The sequence below is a fragment of the Zootermopsis nevadensis genome, unplaced genomic scaffold (genome assembly GCF_977971745.1).
Source record: "Zootermopsis nevadensis isolate Lab colony 2312 unplaced genomic scaffold, Znev_1.0 Znev_ptg000010l, whole genome shotgun sequence".
In the NCBI taxonomy this organism is placed as follows: Eukaryota; Metazoa; Arthropoda; class Insecta; order Blattodea; family Termopsidae; genus Zootermopsis; species Zootermopsis nevadensis.
Genome location: NW_028259142.1, coordinates 13,382,279 through 13,403,599, shown reverse-complemented (window position 1 = coordinate 13,403,599; position 21,321 = coordinate 13,382,279). Strand labels below are relative to the sequence as shown.

Genomic DNA, 21,321 nt, shown 5'->3' with positions numbered 1-21,321 from the left:
GCTCTTATACAGTGTCATAGAAAGTCAGTAGACTTACTTCATTCTAGGTAACGATCTTATTTTTGTGTTTTAAGTGGAATTTATATTTTCACTGTAATGCTTTGTTTATTCCATTAACAAATCAGATAACATTAGTTTCATCGTTTACTTTACTGGAACTTGTGTGTTTGTTTTGTAGAAACAGACATCTGTGTTTGTTTCCATATGTTCAGATTTAGAAAGAAGGATCTAAATGTGGATTATATTAAAACTTTTGGCTTAATTTATCTAATTGATCTGTTTGAATTAAAGTAAGAATATTTTCATACTACTTCCATATCTGATAAATCCCTCGTTACAGTTGTAAGACTTCATCAGTGGAATGCACTGATGACTCTTACTTTCGATTTCTCACAAATATTTGGTGTAGAGCCTTCACTGATTTAAATCATTCACTGAAATATTTAAAACTCTCTTACCCATTTATGGTATCAAATGATTTTAGTTCCACATGAGCTCAGTAAGGTATCTTAAATTTGCAAATAACGATTAATCTTTCAATATATTAAATGGCATCTTGTCATAATAGGCTTAATAAAATAAATATACTCGCCCTTCGTAATGTTTACTTCATATTTGTTTTTCATAGAATACTGTTTATCACAATCCCCCACAACATTTTCGTAGTGAAAGCAGGTTAGAATGAATATAGTTAAGTACCTCACTGATTAAACTATACTCATATTATATGAGATTCGAGGTTCTGACAGCGGCAACATTAAAACACATAAGGCATTTTTTTACTTTAAAAAATGGCTTTGTATGTGTAGTAAAATAAATCACAGTTCATGGGAAAATATTAAACAGCTGAACAATATTTAACGGACGACTAATATATGAAAAGAATTGGAGGACAGAATATTAATAAGACCCTTCAAAGATGGTTGTTCTGAAAAAAATCGAAGTCATCTGTAAATTAATTCTTTTTGAAACCGACATTCATTATTAGAAATATAATAAGGGACATTTTCTTATGTATTATGATAAAAATTAATATTGTACATTACACCAACGTCAAGATATCAATCAGAGCGGAAACAGTTTACTAACGAAACAGCAGCAGATACCAATGACAACACAGAGATTTGAACAAGATCCCACTGCTTTTAATATCGCCGCATTTTGTGGCCTGTTTTTTAAACGCGTAAGAACATATTCGAATTCATAGGCTGGCGTCGTGGCATTTGAGTTGACTGGTTAGTGGTGGGGTCATGTTGCATGGTGTGTTCGTGTTTTTGACAAATGCATACAGTGGCTGGGAAGTGTGGCTTTATGAATAATGATCGGATTTTTAAAGGACCTCGTATCAACTTTTATATTTCGATTCCTTGTATTTAATGATACGGGTTTATCACGAGGATATTGTAAAAATGTAACTATTATTTTGTTTAGATGCCTCTGTTCTAGACTGTTATAATCTTAAAAATTAATATGGCTGTGTTCTGGGATGTTGCACCGCGTAGTCTGGTAATTACCGACGTTTCAGAGGAGCTTACCGCTTCCATCTTCAGGTTTATTAGTAAGGCGCGTGCGTATGGAGACTACACGGTGAATCATCCCAGCATACGTTTTAACATTCGTCACTATGAGAACCTGAAATCTCGTCGAGAATGTTCGTTGTAAAATTGCGGATATTTTATTTACTATATTAAGAAAGTAATTAAGACTATAATGAAGAACATGTTTATGACAGTTATAACGTGTGAATCCAGCAGTTTTGGCACTGTAAAGGAATGGAACAAAGCAATGTATATGATGCATATACTTCGTGTATTCAGTTCACATAATTTTGGTATAAAAGTATAATTTCCTGCTTAGGCTAAATGTCACCGTTTATGAATCGAGAAGTATTAACAAAGATTGAATGTTAAAATAGCATTATTTATATACTGTATTCTTAAGATTTTCGGTAACTCGAATTATTATAACTGAGCTATTTTTCTAAAGAAGTGATATTTGAAGAAACCTCGGACATTATGCTCCAAAGTCCATACATATGCGAGTGGAGTTTTTTCGACTAGTTTATACTTCGTGTATTAAATATAGAATAGATCTACTTTAGAAATTAATTGCACTTCACATTGAAGGCGACTGGCATTTCTATAGAAATGGAGGGTTTGTATCCTTTAACAAGTTTCCTATAAGTGGTTGTCGTTCTGTTCGTGTGTCCTCTTTATCTGCGACTCCAGACGGTTTTTCAACAGCAATTTTCAAGTTATTTCACGTAAAAAAAGTTAACAGTGTGATAGTTTGTGGGGAGGGAGGGACGACGAATATCAAGAGTTGTTTCTTGGTCCGCGAGCTGTGGCAGGTACGCATGCGGTCGACCAGGCATCAGGCAGCTACAAGAAGCGCTCTGTCATTATGGTGTCTGCGGGAGAAAAGACTGGGCAAAGACCCTAACTTGTTTGCCGGTCGGCTGTTGTTTCTTCTGCCTCGTAACTTAACCTCCGTACCAGAATTTTAATTTCAAAAATACTAAAAAAGATTGATGTTTTATCTTTATACTTCATAATGCTTCTAAATGATTTCGTATTGTTGATTTGCGATGGAAATATTTAAATTGCAAAATGATTTCGCAGCCGAATTTGGTTTTTAAAGTTGTCCAGCTCGAGAGTAATTTCTTAATACGTAACTATAGTTCTAGTAAATTAACATTCACAATTAGTACATTTCTACAATGTATGCCTATAGAACAAAGCCTCACCTCGTCTAAAAGAGGCATTCAGTTTTTATTTATATCATATTTTCCTTTATAACAATTACGGTTGGTCTGAATCAAAACCCATGAGCTGGTAAATAATATTACCTTCTGATTAAGTTTATAACTAATTCTATGGTCCAAAATGTGGACCAGCTTGTCAAGATATTTCTTGTCTTTTGTGAATCTCGTAGGTTCATTACCGTATTCACTAAACCCTATCCTGAGGCAGTTTTAATCCATCCCACATCGTCACATCCTGTTTAATATCTATTTTACTTTTGGATATGTTTCCCTGGTGACATAACCTCAAATATCACACGTTTCAGTATTGCCTGTCATCTATGTCTTGGTTTACCAAGTCATCTTAAAATATCTTCAGGTGTTCTAACTAAAATTATATATGCATTTCGCATTCTCCTTCGTTTGATAACCCTAATAGCACATCGCATAAATAAATCTCTGAAGAAAGTGGTCGCGCCCATAATTTCGGTACTTGAATAGAAAACACGATCTACAGCAACTACATTGCTAAACAAGAGATAATCATAGGCCTATTGTGCAGATTTTACACAATGGAATTTGCTTTTTAAAATATGATGTATTAGACCTTACCAGTCTCTGTCGTCCTTTCGAAAATGGCGGTTTATTAACAGGTTACACCTAAAAACTCAAAGGCGTTCCAAGTTTTGTGTGGAATAGGCCTCTGTGTATGCATTTAAGCCAGTGTGTTTCGTATTTCGTGGTTTATATGCCTGCGTTTGTTTTGATATTATCGGTAATAGTATTTATAAGGCATTTTTAAAAACACGCTCATCACTTTGGAAGTCACAACAGAAATATATACAGCTTACAGTGGATCACTAAATAACACTTTGTACCATATTTAAACACAACAGTATGATGCAATAATTTGATCTGGAAATCAATTACGTTCGATAGAAAAACGTGACAAAATTAATAGTAGAAGATGGATTACCAGACCACACAGCGCAACAACCCAGAAGACAGCCATCTTTAGACTCACCGCCGTGAAAACATAATATTTTACTAAAATTATTAGCAGTTTTAAAAATCAGTGATAAAATTACGAGATTGACGAAATATTAAAATAAACACAAGTGAGCCTAACACATTTGTGAAATTTTAGAACGGATTAACACAATAAAGAGACAATAGGAAGAATTTCTGGCAGATCACAATAAAATTGTGCCTGTAATATTACACAAACGTTAATAAAACTTTAATAACTGGACACCAATACATACCGATGAGCTGCATAGAACAAGCCTGAAGAAGATCTCGCCGCTGTTCACATTTTGTAAATATTGTTAAAAAGCGTAGAAAAAGGATAGCCTTTGAATTCGAAACGTCAGGTCTCACAAGTTGAGAAACATTGTATCAAATACATTCGCCACCGTTGTAAAAGTTACAAGAATTTGTTCAGCACTTCTGCATAGGGAAATCTAATGTGTCTATGAAAACACGTCGATTCATTCAGATATTTCTTGTCACGCGTTATACGTTGATATAACCTACAACTACTGTCGTCCACATATTTATGGTGCATTCAATAGCAAATCGCAATTCGTTCAAAATGGACAGAGATGCAGAGCACATGCTATAGGCCCATTTGTTATGAAATACGAAACAGTTCCACGTTTGAAATAAGCATCAACTCCCTAAACACTTGTTACCTTTTAATGGAAAACGTATAAAATATTATGATTATTACATTCAACACACTTGATTAAAATCTTAAAGCAGTCTCTTTATTGGTGACAGCATGTTTCGAAATTAAAATACCATCTTCAGACCAATTTGAAAACGTATGTGCGAACTAAGTTCTTAAAATAGAAATTTAAAATTTAATCAAAACCAACATTAAATTTAAAATGAAATCGCATGGGGCTATTTATATGGACGAATAAGGCCACCCGTTACATAAATTGTTTTGCAAGTAACACGTGAGCCTACTCACCAAATAAATAGCCCCATGCGATTTCATTTTAAATTTAATGTTGGTTTTAATTTAATTTTAATTTGAAGTTCGTGGTTTGCACATTATATTATGAATATGACCTGACGATGGTATTTTATAATTGAAAAATGTTTCGAGGAAGAAACTGATTGTTTTTTAAATTAAGTGTGCTAAAGGTATTAAGCACAATATTATTTAAGTAATATGTTGGAATGCTTAATTATATATGGAATATATCTCAGGAAGAGTTAGGATGTGTTTGAGGAAATTTTACTACCTGATTTCTAATATAAAATTAACACAAGTTTCATAATAATGAGGGGATTTTATTAGCCGCTTTAATCCCACAATAGCAAGGCACTTTGTATTTACAATAAATTTCATGTCACACGTCTGCTGTGTGCCAGTTCGTAAATCAGCGTCTTTATAAGTACAACAAAATCATAAACGATTATGCTACTGTTCACTGTTCATCGTTCACCTCAAAACACGAGTAAATATTGAGAATACAGAAATAGAAGTAACATCGAGAAAGCATTTCTTTGTTACCAAATATGCTGCAGTGTTACGTACCAGTATAAGACAAGAAAATTCTTTTACCTTACACTCGTAGCGGGCGACTGATGAAATGTGGAAGCCGAATAGCACCATAAAGCAATGTTTGTAATAAACTTCTTGGATAGAATAAGAAAGAGAAGAAAATAAAGTAAAATAAATTATTTCGCTCACAGCACATTGTTCCGAATTATTATACACAGTTGTAGTATTTTGATGGGCGGTGTTTATATACCTGCATTTGTTTTGATCTGCGTGGTTATCGTATTTATAAAAAAAAACACAGTCACCGCTTTGGATGTCACAACAGATATACACAAGTTGAAACGGATCACTAAATTACACTTTGTAACATATTTACACACAAGAGTATGATGCAATAATTTGATCTGGAAATCACTAGCATTTATGGTTTGGCACCAAGCACCACTACACAGCATCACACTCATATGTGGATGGCGACGGATCTGGGCGTCGTGTTCGTCGTGTTAGACGCACCGGACGTGTTGTTCGGGTGGCTGTGGTTGTGGTTGTTGTGACGGTGGACGTGATGATGCACCACGTGATGGTGGTTGCTGTTGTTCGTGTTGTTACTATTACGCGTTGCATTGCGAGTTCTCTGGTTGTTCGGGACGTCTGGCAGAGCGAATCGCAGTTTCTCCCAGAATAGTTTGTCTCCCCACTGGAGGTACGTGTTCGTCTTCAGGTACAGCCGGATGTCGGGGTCCAGGTCTTTCTGCGGCACTTCTCCGAGGAGGACGAGGATAAGCCTTCGTCTTCGGTCTCGCAACACTTGGTGATGCGCAGATTTGAACTCGAACCGGCACCACTCAGATTTGATGAAGTTCTCTGAGAGAACCATGATTGTCCGCCGGGACGATTCCACGGCCTGTACGATAGTGTCAGCGATAAACGCTCCGACGGGGAAGTCGCGGTAGTGGAGGCACAGTTTGTACGGTGGATCGCCGTGTTCTAGGATGGGCGCCAGCTCCTCGGCGACGAATGCCTCATCCTTGGAGCTGTAACTAACGAACGCGTCAAATAACTTGTCACGGTCATCACGGTCGATATCGTTTCTGCGATAGAAGAGCCGAATACCGAACCGAGAGTGGAACCAAACTCTCATTTCTTGCCGGAAAATGAATACGGCTAAAGTGGTGGCAATAACAATAAGAAACGCGCACAAGGTAGCAATGAGGAGGGGAAGGTAATCCTGAATGGCCTGGCTCTGGATGATTGTCTTGGTAGAGGTGTAGTTGCCATTGATGGCGTTGTCTATGGCACCGAAGCATGTGGAGTTCTTGTCCGAGATCAAGAAATACCCGTCCTCCACTTCGCCTTCCTCCATGTCTTCGCCGTCCTCGGGTTCCGTTCCATTATTGTTGTTGTAGACGCAGCGAAGCGAAGACAGGTCTCCGATAGTTTCGCCGGCGTGCTGTATCCATTCCCGGAACCTGTCCGTGAACTCGCACTCACACGACCACGGATTAGCGGACAGGCGAATATCGTTGAGGTCGGATGACAGTTGCCAAACAGAAAAGTGTTTGATGCGATTATGGTCCAGCCGTAGTACCCTAAGCTCTCTCATAGGCATGAATGTCGAATTATGGATGGATGTGATTTTGTTTCGTTGTAGGTACAGTTCTCGTAGGCTCTCTAGGCCTTCGAACTCATAACCCTTTAACTCGCGGATTCTGTTGTCCTCTACATGCAACAACTCGAGTTCTTTCAGTCCATTGAATGTCCTATTGTGTATTATTTCTATATTTGACGCATTCATGAAGAGAACTTTGAGCCGCCGTCTTCCAATAAAGGCGTGACTGCCTATTGCTCTGATATCATTGCCGTCCAAGTACAGCTGCGTGGCGTCCATAGGAATTTGATCAGGAAGACGATCGATGTAGCCGGCCCCTGCACAGTCCACCACATTAGCAGACCATGACTGATCGTGGTAACACGTGCAATTAGTGGGGCACGTCATCTCGCAGTCACAGGCGTCGAAGTCGCAGCAGTGGCACAGGGCGAAGCAGTGAAAATCGTAGCGACATAGGAACTGATTTGGCGCGGCTTCCACAAGGGGGATGTACGTGCGCCCGCGGTTGTATAGAAGCTTACAGTATATGCTCTCCAGGTCCATCAGGCGTGGCTGGTTCCTTGCTCGATTCTCCATGTTAATCCTCTGCAGCCAGTCCATGGTGCAGTCGCACTGATAGGGGTTGCCACCGATGTAGAACTCCGGCAGACCTCGAAGTGGAGGAACAGCTGATATGCGAAGGGAGTTAGGATTTAGACTGGTTATTTTGTTGCCGAAGAGGTCAACACGGGTGAGGTTGGGTTTCTTAAAGAATGTGTAGGACTGTACTTTTGAAATGAGGTTGTCGTTGAGGAACAGCATCTCCACGCTGTCGGGAATGGCGCTTCCAGTGATTTCCGTCAGCTTGTTAGAGCTCGCGTCAAATGTGCTCAGATGAAGTTGGCTCTCTATCTCGAAGTAATTGCCAAGCTCAGCGATGCGATTTGCGTGGATGTCCAGCCACTGCAGGCCCGTAGGAATCAAAGCGTAGTCGAACCATTCGAGCTGGTTGTCAGATATGTTGAGCCAGATGAGACTGGGCAGCTTCGTAAAGAGCGAGTCGATGTCGGTGAGCTGGTTGCCGTCCAGTCGAATTGCCTGAAGATTGACATTGGCATCAAAGGCACCTGGTTCAACTTTCTGTATTTTATTGCGAGAAAGATTCAGGATTTTAAGGGCAGACATTTTTTCAAATGTGCCTTTGGTGATGTTGCCGATGTTATTTTCGGTCAAGCGAAGGCCGTACATGTGTTGCATCGAGCCGAAGCTGGAGTTGGCAATGTTTGCGATGTGATTCTCTCCGAGGTCAAGTGTCTTGAGAAGAGGCACGTCGTTCAGTACTGTAGGAACTTCAAACAATTTGTTGCCATTCAAATGGAAATCCTGAAGACTGGACGAGTTTTTTAATGCCTCTGGATGGATTGACTGGATTAGATTGTTGTCTAATGATAGGAGACTGAGAACGTACAAGCCATTGAAAGTGTAACTGTCGATTACGGCTAATTTATTGTTGGAAAGGATTAAAGTGTGGAGGTTGTATAATGAAGAGAATGTGTTTTCTGGCACAGTTTCTATGACGTTATCTTCCAGTCGCAATATCTGGAGGCTATATAGATCCCGGAACACAGCTGGCTCCAACTTGGCTATGCGATTGTGTGACAGATCAAGCACAACAAGGCGCACCAAGCCTGTTAACGTGGCAGTATTCACCCATTCGGCTGTCAGTTCATTTTGTGACAAATCCAATACAAGTAGCTGTGTCAAGTCGTTGAACAACCCAGGCGCCAAGACATTGATGGAATTGTTTTGTAGGTAGACTTCCTTTATGTCACGAGTATCTGCAAATAATTCGGGCGGGAGACTGCCTAGTTTATTGTCTGCAAGACGGATGATAGTGAGAGAGACCAGCCCTTCCAGAGCCCTGTCGGCAAGGAACGATACTCCATTTCCCTGTAGGTTTAACTTCTGTAGTCGCGATAGGCCAGAAAACGCTGCAGGAGGAAGGGAATCGATACTGTTATTGGAGAGGTCGAGATTTTTCAGGTTACCACCACAGCGCTCTGAGGGATTAAGGTTTGAAGAAACTAATCCGCCGAACCGAAACCCAGTCACGTCGCGAAGTCTGTTTCTGGTAAGATTAAGTGTTTCTAGACTGTGGAGCGGGCAGAACACGCCGTCAGGAACACTCCACATGTTATTTTCACCTAGATCTAGACGCTCTAGAAGTCCCAGTTCTTCGGTAAAGGCTTCAGGATCCACTTCAAGTGTCATCGCAGACCAGTCCGTGTTATGTGTACGCACCGTGAGATTGCGAAGTTCCCGGAGGCCTCGAAACGCCCCTGCCGAGAGGTTTCCGATCTTGCAGTACTCGATGGCAAGATCCCTTAGTTCCACAAGAGGCCTGAAACTCCCGGAGCTGAGTGAACTCTGGAAGAACAAGATGTCACTGCACTCAAGCCTTAGGCGCACCGTGTGCTGGGGCTGTATCACGCTAAAATTTGTGTTCTCCAGTTCACTGTTAATTGTTCGTAATCGACAAACGAGAGCAACGTCTTCGTCGAAGCTGCTCCCGTCACTACCACCCGCTCTCGAGAATTCACCACCGCCGCCGTTCGCATTAAGCACCACCCACTTGCACTCGTCAGGCGCCTGGTATCTCAGTGCCTTACTGAGCGACGCCGATAGAACGCCAAAGATGGCTCCTAGCAGCACCGTAAAAACCACTGGGCTGACCTGCATTGTGAATGAAAATGTTAATGTACGTGATAACCGCCTGTTCGCATAATTACTATCTACCATTATTTCCTCAACGATCTTTGTAATTACCACTCGCGTACCATCTTTCACTATTTCTGCCGGGTTTCACTGCATTAACACGTACGTCACGAGAACTAGCCGCGGATGAAGTTGGGGCTCCATGGGCGCGCGTACTCACGAACCACCACTCAACTCACTCATTAAATCTGACAGCACCGGTGTTGGACTCTGTAACTGTACCCGCGCCACATTAAGAGCTCGTCACTTATCGTACAACGAATTCAGTTCTGTCATTGCCCATTAACAACAACACACTATGCGCTGCCTCGCGTTCACTCTCAGACTGCAACAACGACAAGCTCCTAGCAGCTCGGATCACTGGACTGGACTAGCCGAGTCTGCTTTGACCATGGCCTCGTCGCTAACCAACCAAGCAACAAGCAATTCCAACCTCACTCCCCTTCAGGGCAACCAGTAAAGAACTCAGGTAAAAAGAAGGTAGGCGAGTTTGGTTCCAGAGCCATCACCCAGGTGGCGTTCGAGTCAGTTTCTTGTTCGGTGTTGCTGTGTTCGTGTGGTTGCTGTGTTCGTGTGGTTGCTGTTGCAGTCTCATTCCTGCGATATGGAAGGTCACGGTGCGAGAGTTTGACACCCACTCAGAAGCGACCAGCGGCTATGACTGCAGCAACAGCCTCGGGGCCTGCGGGTCAACCTCACTGCCTTATAGACGTACTGTAAGAAGACACGGAATTAGCATTCATTCTGTAGCCTAGCAAATTAAAGGAGCCTTCAGAGGTTCCACCCACCTGAAACGAATCGTAATAGCACTAATAGCACTACTGCTTCATGCCCATTGTTTGTTTTAGCTGAGGCGTTATATTTATCTTGTTATTTTGTTAGACATCGTATTCAGCAGTCTTTAATTCCAACAAGTTAATGAGGTTAAGAGTTATGTTGGGTTCATTAGTTTTGTAACGTTTGAACTAATGAACTGTAGCTTCTAAACCCTTTCTTTTTATAGCTGATGTCGAGGTTCGTCCAGCATGTAACAAGGAGGAGAACTGTGACAATACATGATTAACATTGTCGGGCGTGCTTGTGGAGCGAATTAAGTTTGTTCCTTTAAAACTGTGAACAACGGCAGCAAATCAGAACTGCATTCACGAAGAACGTAGGGGCAGATTAAATTCGGGGAAGCCGTGCTCCCGTGAATCTCGAAGTCTTTTGTTTTCCCGTCAGCTGTCTAAAACGTGAAGATTAAACCATACAAAAGTGTAATTTTACCTGTTGTTTTGTATGGGTGCGAAACTTGGCCTTTCACATTAAGGAAAGTACGTATTTTAAGGCTGCTTAAGAACGGGGTGCTAATTAAAGAGTTATGAACCTCATAATCTTTTACTCTTTACCAAATATTGTTAGGATCAAGTCAAGGAGAATGAGATGTACGGGGTATGTAGAACGCATGAAGAAATTAGAAATATGAACAAAGTATAGGCTGGGAAGCCTGGAGGGAAGAGGCCACTTGTAATATAGGGGCGTAGATGGGGGATAATATTAAATAGGGAAATCGGATGGAGGTTGTATTAGATTCATGTTGCTCAGAGTAACGACCGGTGGCGGGCTTTTGTGAAGAATGTAATGAACACTCTGGTTCCATACAAGGTAGTGAATTTCTGTACTAGCTTGTCAAGAAGGACTTTGCTCGATGGTGTTAATTTTTTGGTTAAAATGTTTTGAAGTCGAGACAACTGTTTTGAATAACTGTTTTATTCTGAATTTTAAGATTCGCTTTACTTCGTACTTTAAAATTTCTTAAATCGGGGTGCATCTTACATTTAATGGTGTCTTAAGAATCGGTGTTGAAAAATTATATCGTATTACTAAAGCGCAAGGAAAATCTCCATGTCTGTGACACTAGTCATGGGACAGTGAACACACACGAAGAAGATCCTAAAAGCATTTTTGCAAAGAAGTATTGTGTTTGAATATTGTTAACTTCTTATGTAATATGCTTGTATTTTTTCTGAAAACTTACAGTCGACGGTGTCTTAAAATCGAGTAAATGCGATAATTAAAGAAATCATACACGTGTTTTGTTAGTCGTTGCTTATCGATGAAGGTAGTTTGTTTGGGAGAGGAGGACATGATTCCAATCATTGGCCGCAATATTATTAATTGTCTTATGTAGATGATTAGTAGGATGATGTATTATTTCCATGATTAATTATGTGACTGATCAATTGATTGACTGGAAGATGACGGAGATACAAATTACTTACTTTGTTCTGCTTTTTTGTTGTCGTAAAATGTCGCGTCTTTATCTGCACTGTTTTTGACAAATTCAATTACGTTATTAGGTGAACAACATTTGTGTTCACAGATCAGTTCGAATGGTAAGACAAGCTGTAACAGCCCTCGAACATCAGTATTCTCTTGCCCAACAAAGAACAGTTTTCTGTTATTTTTTGTGTTATTATAGATACTGTAAACACATTCTTTGAAAGGAAAAAAAAACGAGATGGAAATGTATATAGCCACGGTTTGACCTGTTGAACACACACACACACTTTCTACTTGCCGTTACAGAAAATATTGTCCGAACTGACAGGTCCAGGAATTACTGCGTCCCGCTCAGTGGGAAAACTAAGGGGAGGAGTTTAACACAAAGACGATGATTTCGTGGTTTTCAAAACGTCAAATACCGTTTCTGAACTTCCTATTCTTATACTTTATTCTCTCGCTTCTTCATGAAAGAGATGCAGCGACCGGCGTTTATAAAGTATTCTGAATAAATATTCTTCTTTCCCTCCCGCGGTCAGTGCAATACATAAATAAAAATTTTGTCACACTAGTATAATAAGAATGCCCGTTCTCATATGCATGAAGCAGGCTACTATACGGGTGTTACTGCCGTGAAGGCACTTTGATCTGGTGGAACACTGGCATTCAGTTCTCTGTTCCCTTGGAATATATGAGCTGGTGCGGGTACTTACTCCTTCCTGAGAAGCCAACAGTCACTCAGCCACTAAAGAAATGTTCCTGCTAAGTATGAGGCAAAATATATCCTTTCCCCTAGATTTTGCTCAAAACTAAAAGTTTCGTGGATTGAACGGTGTAGGCTTTTGGCTGCACGAAAAAGAAGGGTTGTATAAATGAAAAGCTATTTAAAAATTTAGTTCGTACCTCAAAGAAAACACATTGCGTCTCTATTACAGAGTCAGTTGGTTTAACCGTGTTTAAGGAAATATTAACTCTTTCGTACGAAATATATAAATTTATTACATGGATAAATGCACAGATATAGAATATTGAATTAAATACATATAATAACCTCTGTGATATAAGGTTTTAGGCTCGCATGTGAAACGGACACTGCAAGAGACCTGATTTGTCAGGATGTCATAACCTTCACAATCGGTTATTTGCAACTGAAATCGTGAGAAGTTTCTACACACAGAGGAAACACTCTGTATTATACCAGTGTATTATTTATTTTTTATTTCTTTCTTTCTTTCTTCTCTTATGTTCCAGATTGTTCTAAATTATCTTCTTAAAAAAAAAACTCGATTCAAATTTACTGTGTGCTCATTCCTTTATTTGTGTTTGTACATTGTGCCGTAAGTCGATCTGTTGATATGTTGAATTTTCTTTTAAAAGATAAAGCTTTTGTAAGAATGCTGTGGTTCCACACATTGCGAGAGAGCTTATTTCGTGATATTTTGGTACCCAAAACCTGAGGTTCAGACTTCGATACTTCACGTGTATGGCATAGCTTAAAAAATATTTAGACTAAAGTGTAGGTCTGTCGGTCATGGTATGTGCAAACCTAACACCATCTTCTAACTGTTCTCAATTTCATATTAAATAATGTTTTATATAAATCTTCTATGACATATGCGTTTATATTTTTGCAGTATCGAATATCAAGTTAAAAATCTTAACGATTATTACGTTAATAAACACAGACTTGGTCCACAGTTTGTAAAGCCCTGTAAGGCTATTTTCGGAGACTGGAATTTTTTCACTATTACCGGTCTGGGTTGCACTTGAACACGAAGGCTTCCAGATACCAAGACGTGAGCCAAGTAGCCCTGTGCTGACAGAATACTAATACCGTGCTGGCCTTACATACAAACACTTCTCTCTGGAGTGTTTGCGTCTCTCGATTGTACTTTCGATTTGTGTTCAATTTACAGCCTTTCATGCAATTTCGCCTTTGCACTGTTGTCTGCAACAAATTTTCACCAACGTAAATCATATATTCCAAAGTACAGTGTGGTCATTTTATTTGTAAACCCATTAAAATTTCAATAACTTAGTGTTAAAGACGATCATGAATATGAAATTTACAAGATTTTTCTGTTTTTGTGGTGCTGCCATCTCCCGACAGGCAAAAACTCTGCGAATACGCATGCATAACATGACATTCAGTGTAGAGGAGTGTGTTTATGGGTTTAAAGATCAGATGACTTTGTACTATATCGCAATTGAAAGGGTTAAAAGGTGAAAATTATTTGTATGTATGAAGTCACGCAGTTTTACCACTGCTGATTATTCGTCAACACTCAAGCTCATTATGTTGTCATTATCTCAACTGACATTTTACCCAAAGTCTTAATAATTATTTACCTTTGACCACAAAAATAGGATGACAGATCTTTACTCTTCGCTTTATGCTGTCAGTATAATCACAACTCGAAAGACAATTAAAACGAAATAGCAGCAAATGGAGAAAGGCTCATGCTGAATTAACTATAGTTGACTTTAATTTCTTTGCTTTCTCTAGAAATAACAGATAATTCTATGTACAAGTAACATAGTGTGTCTTAGCGGACTACAATAATCTGTTTACGCAATTGTGCTGTCGTGTTAATGATTTGTTGGTTAATTTACTAAGTACAACTCAAACCTGAACTTTGATGTTGTAACTGTTGCAGATTCTAATTACAAAGTGTTCTATTACAAAAATAACGAAGAATTCCATATCTGTCTCTTGTAATTTAAATTAAAAATAATTTTTAATGCTACTTTTAATTGACTGCTCACATTCATAGTTGGATGTTTGGTTTCGTAAGAAGGTTCTCAGTTAGTGTGTTAAATATAATGATAAAATAATTTCCTGGAAAGATTAAAAGTGACGTAAGAGTTTAGAATCTCAGGAAATACTTGTGGTTTCCTGCTAAATACACAACAGATTTGGAGTGAGCAGTGATAATTGTACGTAGCTAATAGCGAATTTGCAGGTTTTTGATCAGAAATCCCGAATCGATCTTACTCAACACCTTCAGTCTAATTTCGAAATTGTGTGTTCAAAATAAAATGCATATTCGGGATGTTCGGTCCAGGCCGAAAGGTGTAGACTAGATTAAACTGGCTCATGGTAAGATAGATTTCAGGCATTTGCAAGCACAGTATAAAGTTTCTTGTCAGATACTAAGGAAGTTCTTTACCGTCTGATTAACTGTCAGCTTTTCCTTTGAACGATCCCGTTGAAAGATTTTTATGAATGTTGTAACATGCTACTTCTCACAGTGTTCGAATATATTAACACACGGAACCACTGTAAGTGCACTGCACTGCATTGCGATTGTTTTCTGGACGAGCTTATTTCATACTGAGAGAAACGGACATGCGTGTGACGTGTTGTGGGTGAATCATCCGAGCTGTCTGCCAATAATTGTGAGCGTCCTATCGCTGCCTGTTTGACATGTCCGCCCCATAGTTATTCCGATTAGAGTTTTGAAGCAGTGTTTCTTTTATTAACGGTTGATATGAAAATTGTCAACTTATTAGTGGCATATTTTTGTCTCCTTTTAGCCATTAATGAACAGAGTTCGGCATGATCGTGGTGGAATGGATCTTACGTGGCCGAATTGATTAATTGCTGCCATTTTTACCTAAATGAAGTTTATGGCATGTCATCTCCCCCAAAAAATGATTGTCAACCCTAATAATCTTGACTTGTGTGAATGATGATAATATCTATAATTTTCTCTCGGAAATTGTCTTTCTAAAAACATTGCTTCCAGAAAATAAATATATTCAATTTGCTGTTAGAACCTAGTGTGAATTACACGCACGTATTGTGTCTGTGTATTTGTTTCATCTCTGAGTGATCAAACAATGTGTTCTATGCTTGTCTATTGTGGTCTGCCGTGTACTTATATGAGTTATTACCAACGTATCGGAGGAAAATGCCGGTTCAGTCTTCAGGACAGATCATGAAGTCGAACAACAAGAAGACCGTAGAAGAAATTTTCACCGCCATGAAAACCTCTGATTCTGTCTTATAAATATCATTTTTCTTAATCGCTTCAGAGGCATCTGTGAAATGTCATGCCAGTATTGACAACGTAATGGAGTAGAGCATGGACTGCCCTCTGGTACCTTGGTACCTTGGTGTGAGGTTTTTTGGAGTTTTGGGATAAATTTAAAATAGTTCGTAACAGGCCTAAGTGACATTTTGTAAGAAATTGGCTTACAGTTCGTTATATATATATTTTGTGAAATAGATGTTATCAAGAAAATGTTATGAAAAATATCTTGAGCGTGAAAGAAGATGAAAAGCCTGCTATAAATTAGGGCATATTAACTTCTGCCAGTTACTCGTTACCAAAAATAATGTCCTTGGTAATACAGGAAACTTGAAAACAAGATATTTACATAGACTTATTAAGAAATGCTCTGTTTTAAGAAAGCCGGAAGTTATTGACTGCAGTGTTCACAAAGTTCCACAGTTGAACATTAACTTGAACTTGACTTAAGTTGAACCATCTTAAACCCCGTTTCTCTAAAATCCGTTCTGATATTTCTTCCCATGTACTCCTCGCATATGCTATCATAAAATATTGCCCGATCAACATTTTGTGTGCATCTCTCATTACCCTATCGATTGTACCCATTTCACCGGATCCAACGTTCATATGAAAATAAGCGAATATTTTTCTCATTTTGAGAATGAGCAATATGTAATGTGTGAGGTCTTTTTAGTTGTGCGAGACAATGGATGTGAACTCTAGTTCGCTATTTGTCTTTCATTTGAAGGAGACAGAGAAGGGTGCTCTAGGCCAAAAGAAAACCCTTCCCTCAGTTACGTTATAAGCCACCAGTTTACACTCATCTCCCTACGTATCATTTCTCGTTTGTCGCCTTATTCGTTCGCTCGCAAGGTATAAAAACGATACACTGCAGTAGTAACTTCGTTAAAATGTAACTGGTGCACACAAATCTGTCACTGTCGCCCTGAATGGTAGGACAGCGGCGAGACGCTGCTTCTTAGCTCCTGCCGGATATATGAACTGCGGAACAAAAGCAGTCTTGAGGTACTGTCACACAGACGTACGCCACTTCTAGTGTCTTATCTTCTTTATGGTTTATTTAACGACTTTGCCCATAGCACGGTTTAATACGAAGCGGGGGTTCAAATCACAACTGATTCGTAATATTAAATTACAAAATTTGTTAAGGTAAACCTGTTTTAGTGCGTATAATTAATGGGAGCGACAGTAAAATCTCGACGCATTCATGTAATTGTCACGAGAAATACGTTGCCACACCCTCGGATAATGATACCGATAATTAATACAAAGTCTACTTTTTACCACTCACTTCGTTTTATTGTGTATTATTGGCGTCTGTCTGAAATCTGTATTAAAATATTAAGACAATGTTACTGGTTGTTTTAGATGATTGTGAAACGTGATATCTCTTCCTGGGGGGGGAGTACGTAGATTAAATGTGTTCGGGAACAGGATGTTGGTGAGAATATTTGGACCTAATAGAGAAGCTGGAGAAAATTTAGTAACTTTACGAAGGATTTCATGGGATCAAATCAAGGCTGATGACATCGACTGGATGCGTAGACCGAATGGAGATGAGCAATTAATACAAAATTTTAGTCGGAGCGCCTGAAGGAAGAGAACATTTTTGAAACCTGGACATTGATATGTTGATAATATTAAAATGGATCATAACTGGGATGTGAAAGTGTGTACTGGATTCGTCTGGCTCAGGATAGGGTCCAGAGGCGGATTGTTGTGAACAAGGCACACACCTTCGGGTTCCATAAAATACCAACGTAAGTACCATCAGATTCACGAGGACACTGCACCAGGGATTTCAGTAGTTACATCTACGGAAGTCTTGTTTGTCTATGTGTTGGTTTACGCTTTCCTCGATGACCAAACTGGGTTCATGGACTGTGGACATTTGTAAGAACAGGTATTTCTCTTGTAGACAGCATCAACAGTAGCAGACTTGTGGAAGGGTTGGGCTTAAACTAACGAAGTATTTGGTCAAGGAGAGGCGTGACCGTTGTGTTACTGCATGGAAGACTCTGTGTTACAAGTAGACTTAACAACGTGGTTATTTTCACAGCTGGAATTCTCTTTGTTTAATTTATGAAACTTCCCAAGCAATCCGCCAGACAGAATATGCTGGCTGTTTCAGTGTAATATCTATCCACGTGGAAAAATTTCATTTCGCCATTGGACACGGCCCGGATAGTTGGAATATATTGGCCGACGGCAAAAACGTCCGTTCTTATAATTAACTTACGCTTAACTGAAGTTATGACGATGTATGTACACTTTTAGAGAGTTTACAGTGTTACTGTGGGGTATTTCTCCAAATGCATACATTTCTTATCAGTCTGTTACTGAAACCTTATCATAAGCCTGATCATTCGATGTGTATAATGGAATATCACAAAGAAAAAATGTCCCTAAACGCATCATCATCGTGACTCGAAACCAGGACAGTTGTTGGGCTTGTGAGCTTAGCTTCTGTAGTCTCCTCATCGAAAAGAACAACTTCGATCTTGGCGAAGTTCTTCTGTCGTGCTTAGTTTTCAGGATGCAGAAACCACCCTCACAGGGTTTCCAACGCAGAACACTTTTCGGGAGGTTTTACCTTTCTCAAATCTCTTCTGATTTCAAGGATAAACATTCCAAGTTTGGTGCAAATCGGTTTACTGGATTTTTTATCTGTAATTCAAGCTTATCCTCTGGTTAAGGGTGACTTGGACGTAAAATATTGCCGAAGAATTTGAATTTTGACATTCCCTTAGACCTTTCATCTGTTTCCTCACCACAGGGTTGCATTCCGACCCAACACCTTTCAGTTGTTTACATTCTTTTAGACCTGCCTTCGAGTTGGGTGGAAAAATAGGTAATAACCTCTTGAAGTTCAAACTTTCCCCTAGAATAATTGCCTTCCCTTTCTTCAGGTTAGCTCCGCGACCCCGCACAATGCAGAATGAAACCGACCAGAACGAGTTGACGCCTGTTGCAATAGGGTGGCGTATCTGTCCAATCTTTCAGAGACAAGCAGCAAACCAACCCACCCAGGGCTGAAGACTGTTACTCATTTTGCCTGCAGACCCAAGATCTGTTTCAAGCTATCGATTGTCGTCTGTGTCTTTGTAGCAGTTTATTACCTGCTTATGGTAGTTGGAATCTTTTTGATTGTTGTGCTGTGTAGTCTGGTAGAGGTTTACAGACGTTTCAGACGTTGCAATTATAGCGGCTACCAGACCACACGGCGCATCAATACAGAATAGTCAGCTGCATATTCATCGCCGTGAGAATCTCAAAACTCATTTCACACCCTTTCTCTTAATACGTTTCTGGTACAGACCAAACATATCACGAATCATAGATCAGAATTACCGTCGTTTTGTAGAACATCGTCCATTGAATGACTCAAGAAGCTGTGTGCCCCTGAATTATCCGTTATTGGTCGCGAATCTTTGGTACGACATTTCATGTGCGCAACCGGATATTGAACGTTCTTGTGTGCAAAAGTGATGTAGCTCCATGTTACTGAACACCTGGAAATTGAGACTGGAAAGCTATACTCCTGTGATAAAGCACCGTACCTCGCGTAATTGAAGGGGTGTTAAGGTAAAACTCAACGCGTTTGTAACCTCGGAACCAGATAGAGTGTGGTTTACTTCACTTTACTTTGCGAAGAAAAAATCACCTTGTACCTATGGATAAGAGACTTGGCAGGCAGTGGTTGTGAAGAGAAAATAACAACTTGTGTTCTGAATCGTCCATCCCATAGCCACTAATTTTACAGACAGAACTATCCAGGTTCTTATTCCACTGGAGTACACATATTTTTCAAAAGCTGTTCGGTGGTTTGCAAGCGTCATTGGTCTTGATGCCAGTACACTGCTGATTAGATCTATTTGTTACAAAGTTAATCACAGTTAGTATATCACGCTTTTCAGAGTTCTTTTTATTTCATGGCTAAACGAAACTCTTAGAACAAGAAACTTACTCTGTACATAACCTTTATTAAACTAGAGCAGAGCGCTCCTTTCGGAGCGCCTCGGGGGGCTTGGTCAAATTTGTAAAACGCAACCAACCTTGTGTAAGAAACTAAACTAACCCCCCCCCCCCCCGAATGGGGATTAAAACACTTGACCGACGGGGGGGTTGATCAAATGTTTAAAACGCCAACAGTTCTTGTTCAGTCAACTACTTACGTCCAGCCCCACCCTTGCAAATCTTCGTCTTAAAATCGATCATAAAGTCAGTTTTCATAATAGTTTTCGTAATCGTAATATATCGAATGAGTATCAGTTTACCTTGTTGAAGTTGTTGGAGTTGATACTTCAAATACTTGATAACGTCTTCATACACTTTTCTGATGTTTTAAGCAAACTGTCAGTCAATATTCAAGAATGCTAATTGCTCCTTCTGGAGCAGTGATAATGCGACTGGCTTGATATTTTTTGATTTCTTTGTTGTGAAGCGTTATTTGTTCACTCGACATTGTTGTATTCCACAACAATGCAGAGTAAACAAATATCTGTTGACATTGTTGATGACGTCATTTTCGGAGCTCCTAGGGGGGTTGGTCAAGTTTGTAAAACGCAACCAACCTTGGTTAGTCCCGAAGGGGAGTTAGTTTAGTGTCTCATTCAAGTGTTTTAACCCCTGAGTAAGAAACTAAACTAACCCCCCCATGGGGGGTTTAAACACTTGACCAACCCCCCGAAGTGGGTTGGTTGCGTTTTAAAATCTTGAGTAAGACACTAAACTAACCCCCGTGTATAAACAAATATAAGGTGATATTGTTGATGACGTCATTTTTTGTCGACAACGATGGCTAATCCTTTCGGAGCGCTTCCTGTAATCTGATATTTTACTTCTTTACGTCGCTGATCAGAGGCCAACAGTTCTTTTTAGTCAACTATCTACGTCCAACCCCACCCTTGCAAGTCTTCTTTTTTTCTGTTTTTTGTTGAATAGTTATGATGTTTTAGTTCTTTACGTCGCTGTTCAGTGGCCATCTGTTCTTGGTCAGTCAACTTTTTACGTCCAGCCCCGCCCCTGCAAATCTTCGTCTTAAAATCGATCATAAAGTCAGTTTTTATAATAGTTTTCGTAATCGTAATATATCGAATGAGTATAAGTTTACCTTGTTGAAGTTGTTGGAGTTGGTACTTCAAATACTTGATAACGTCTTCTTTCACTTTTCTGATGTTTTAGGCCAACTGTCAGTCAATATTAAAGAATGCGAAGTGCTCCTTCTGGAGCAGTGATAATGCGACTGGGTTGATATTTTTTGATTTCTTTGTTGTGAAGCGTTATATTTGTTTACTCGGCATTGTTGTGTTCCACAACAATGCCGAGTAAACAAATATCTGTTGGCATTGTTGATGGCGTCATTTTTTGACGACAAATTGGTTGAAGACAACGACTG

General features: G+C 39.6%; 2 protein-coding genes across 7 annotated transcripts in view; one reads left to right on the top strand and one right to left on the bottom strand.

Annotated features, from left to right (window-relative positions):
• The window catches only part of LOC110841493 (lysine-specific histone demethylase 1A), a 502,755-nt gene that overhangs the window by 252,583 nt on the left and 228,851 nt on the right, over window positions 1–21,321 (top strand). The gene's annotated exons all lie outside the window — the stretch shown is intronic.
• Tollo (Toll-like receptor Tollo) lies at window positions 5,027–21,189 on the bottom strand. 3 transcript variants are annotated; one of them, XM_087346033.1, is made up of 2 exons: window positions 21,037–21,189; window positions 5,027–10,338 (listed from the first exon to the last, which is right to left on the bottom strand). In XM_087346033.1, the coding sequence occupies exon 2, from the start codon at window positions 9,646–9,648 to the stop codon at window positions 5,722–5,724; it is 3,927 nt and encodes a 1,308-aa protein (XP_087202159.1). In that variant the 5' UTR covers window positions 9,649–10,338; window positions 21,037–21,189; the 3' UTR covers window positions 5,027–5,721. The 3 variants fall into 3 exon arrangements, with proteins under 3 accessions (XP_087202159.1, XP_087202160.1, XP_087202161.1); XM_087346034.1 differs by lacking the exon at window positions 21,037–21,189 and adding an exon at window positions 20,201–20,328; XM_087346035.1 differs by lacking the exon at window positions 21,037–21,189 and adding an exon at window positions 15,057–15,184.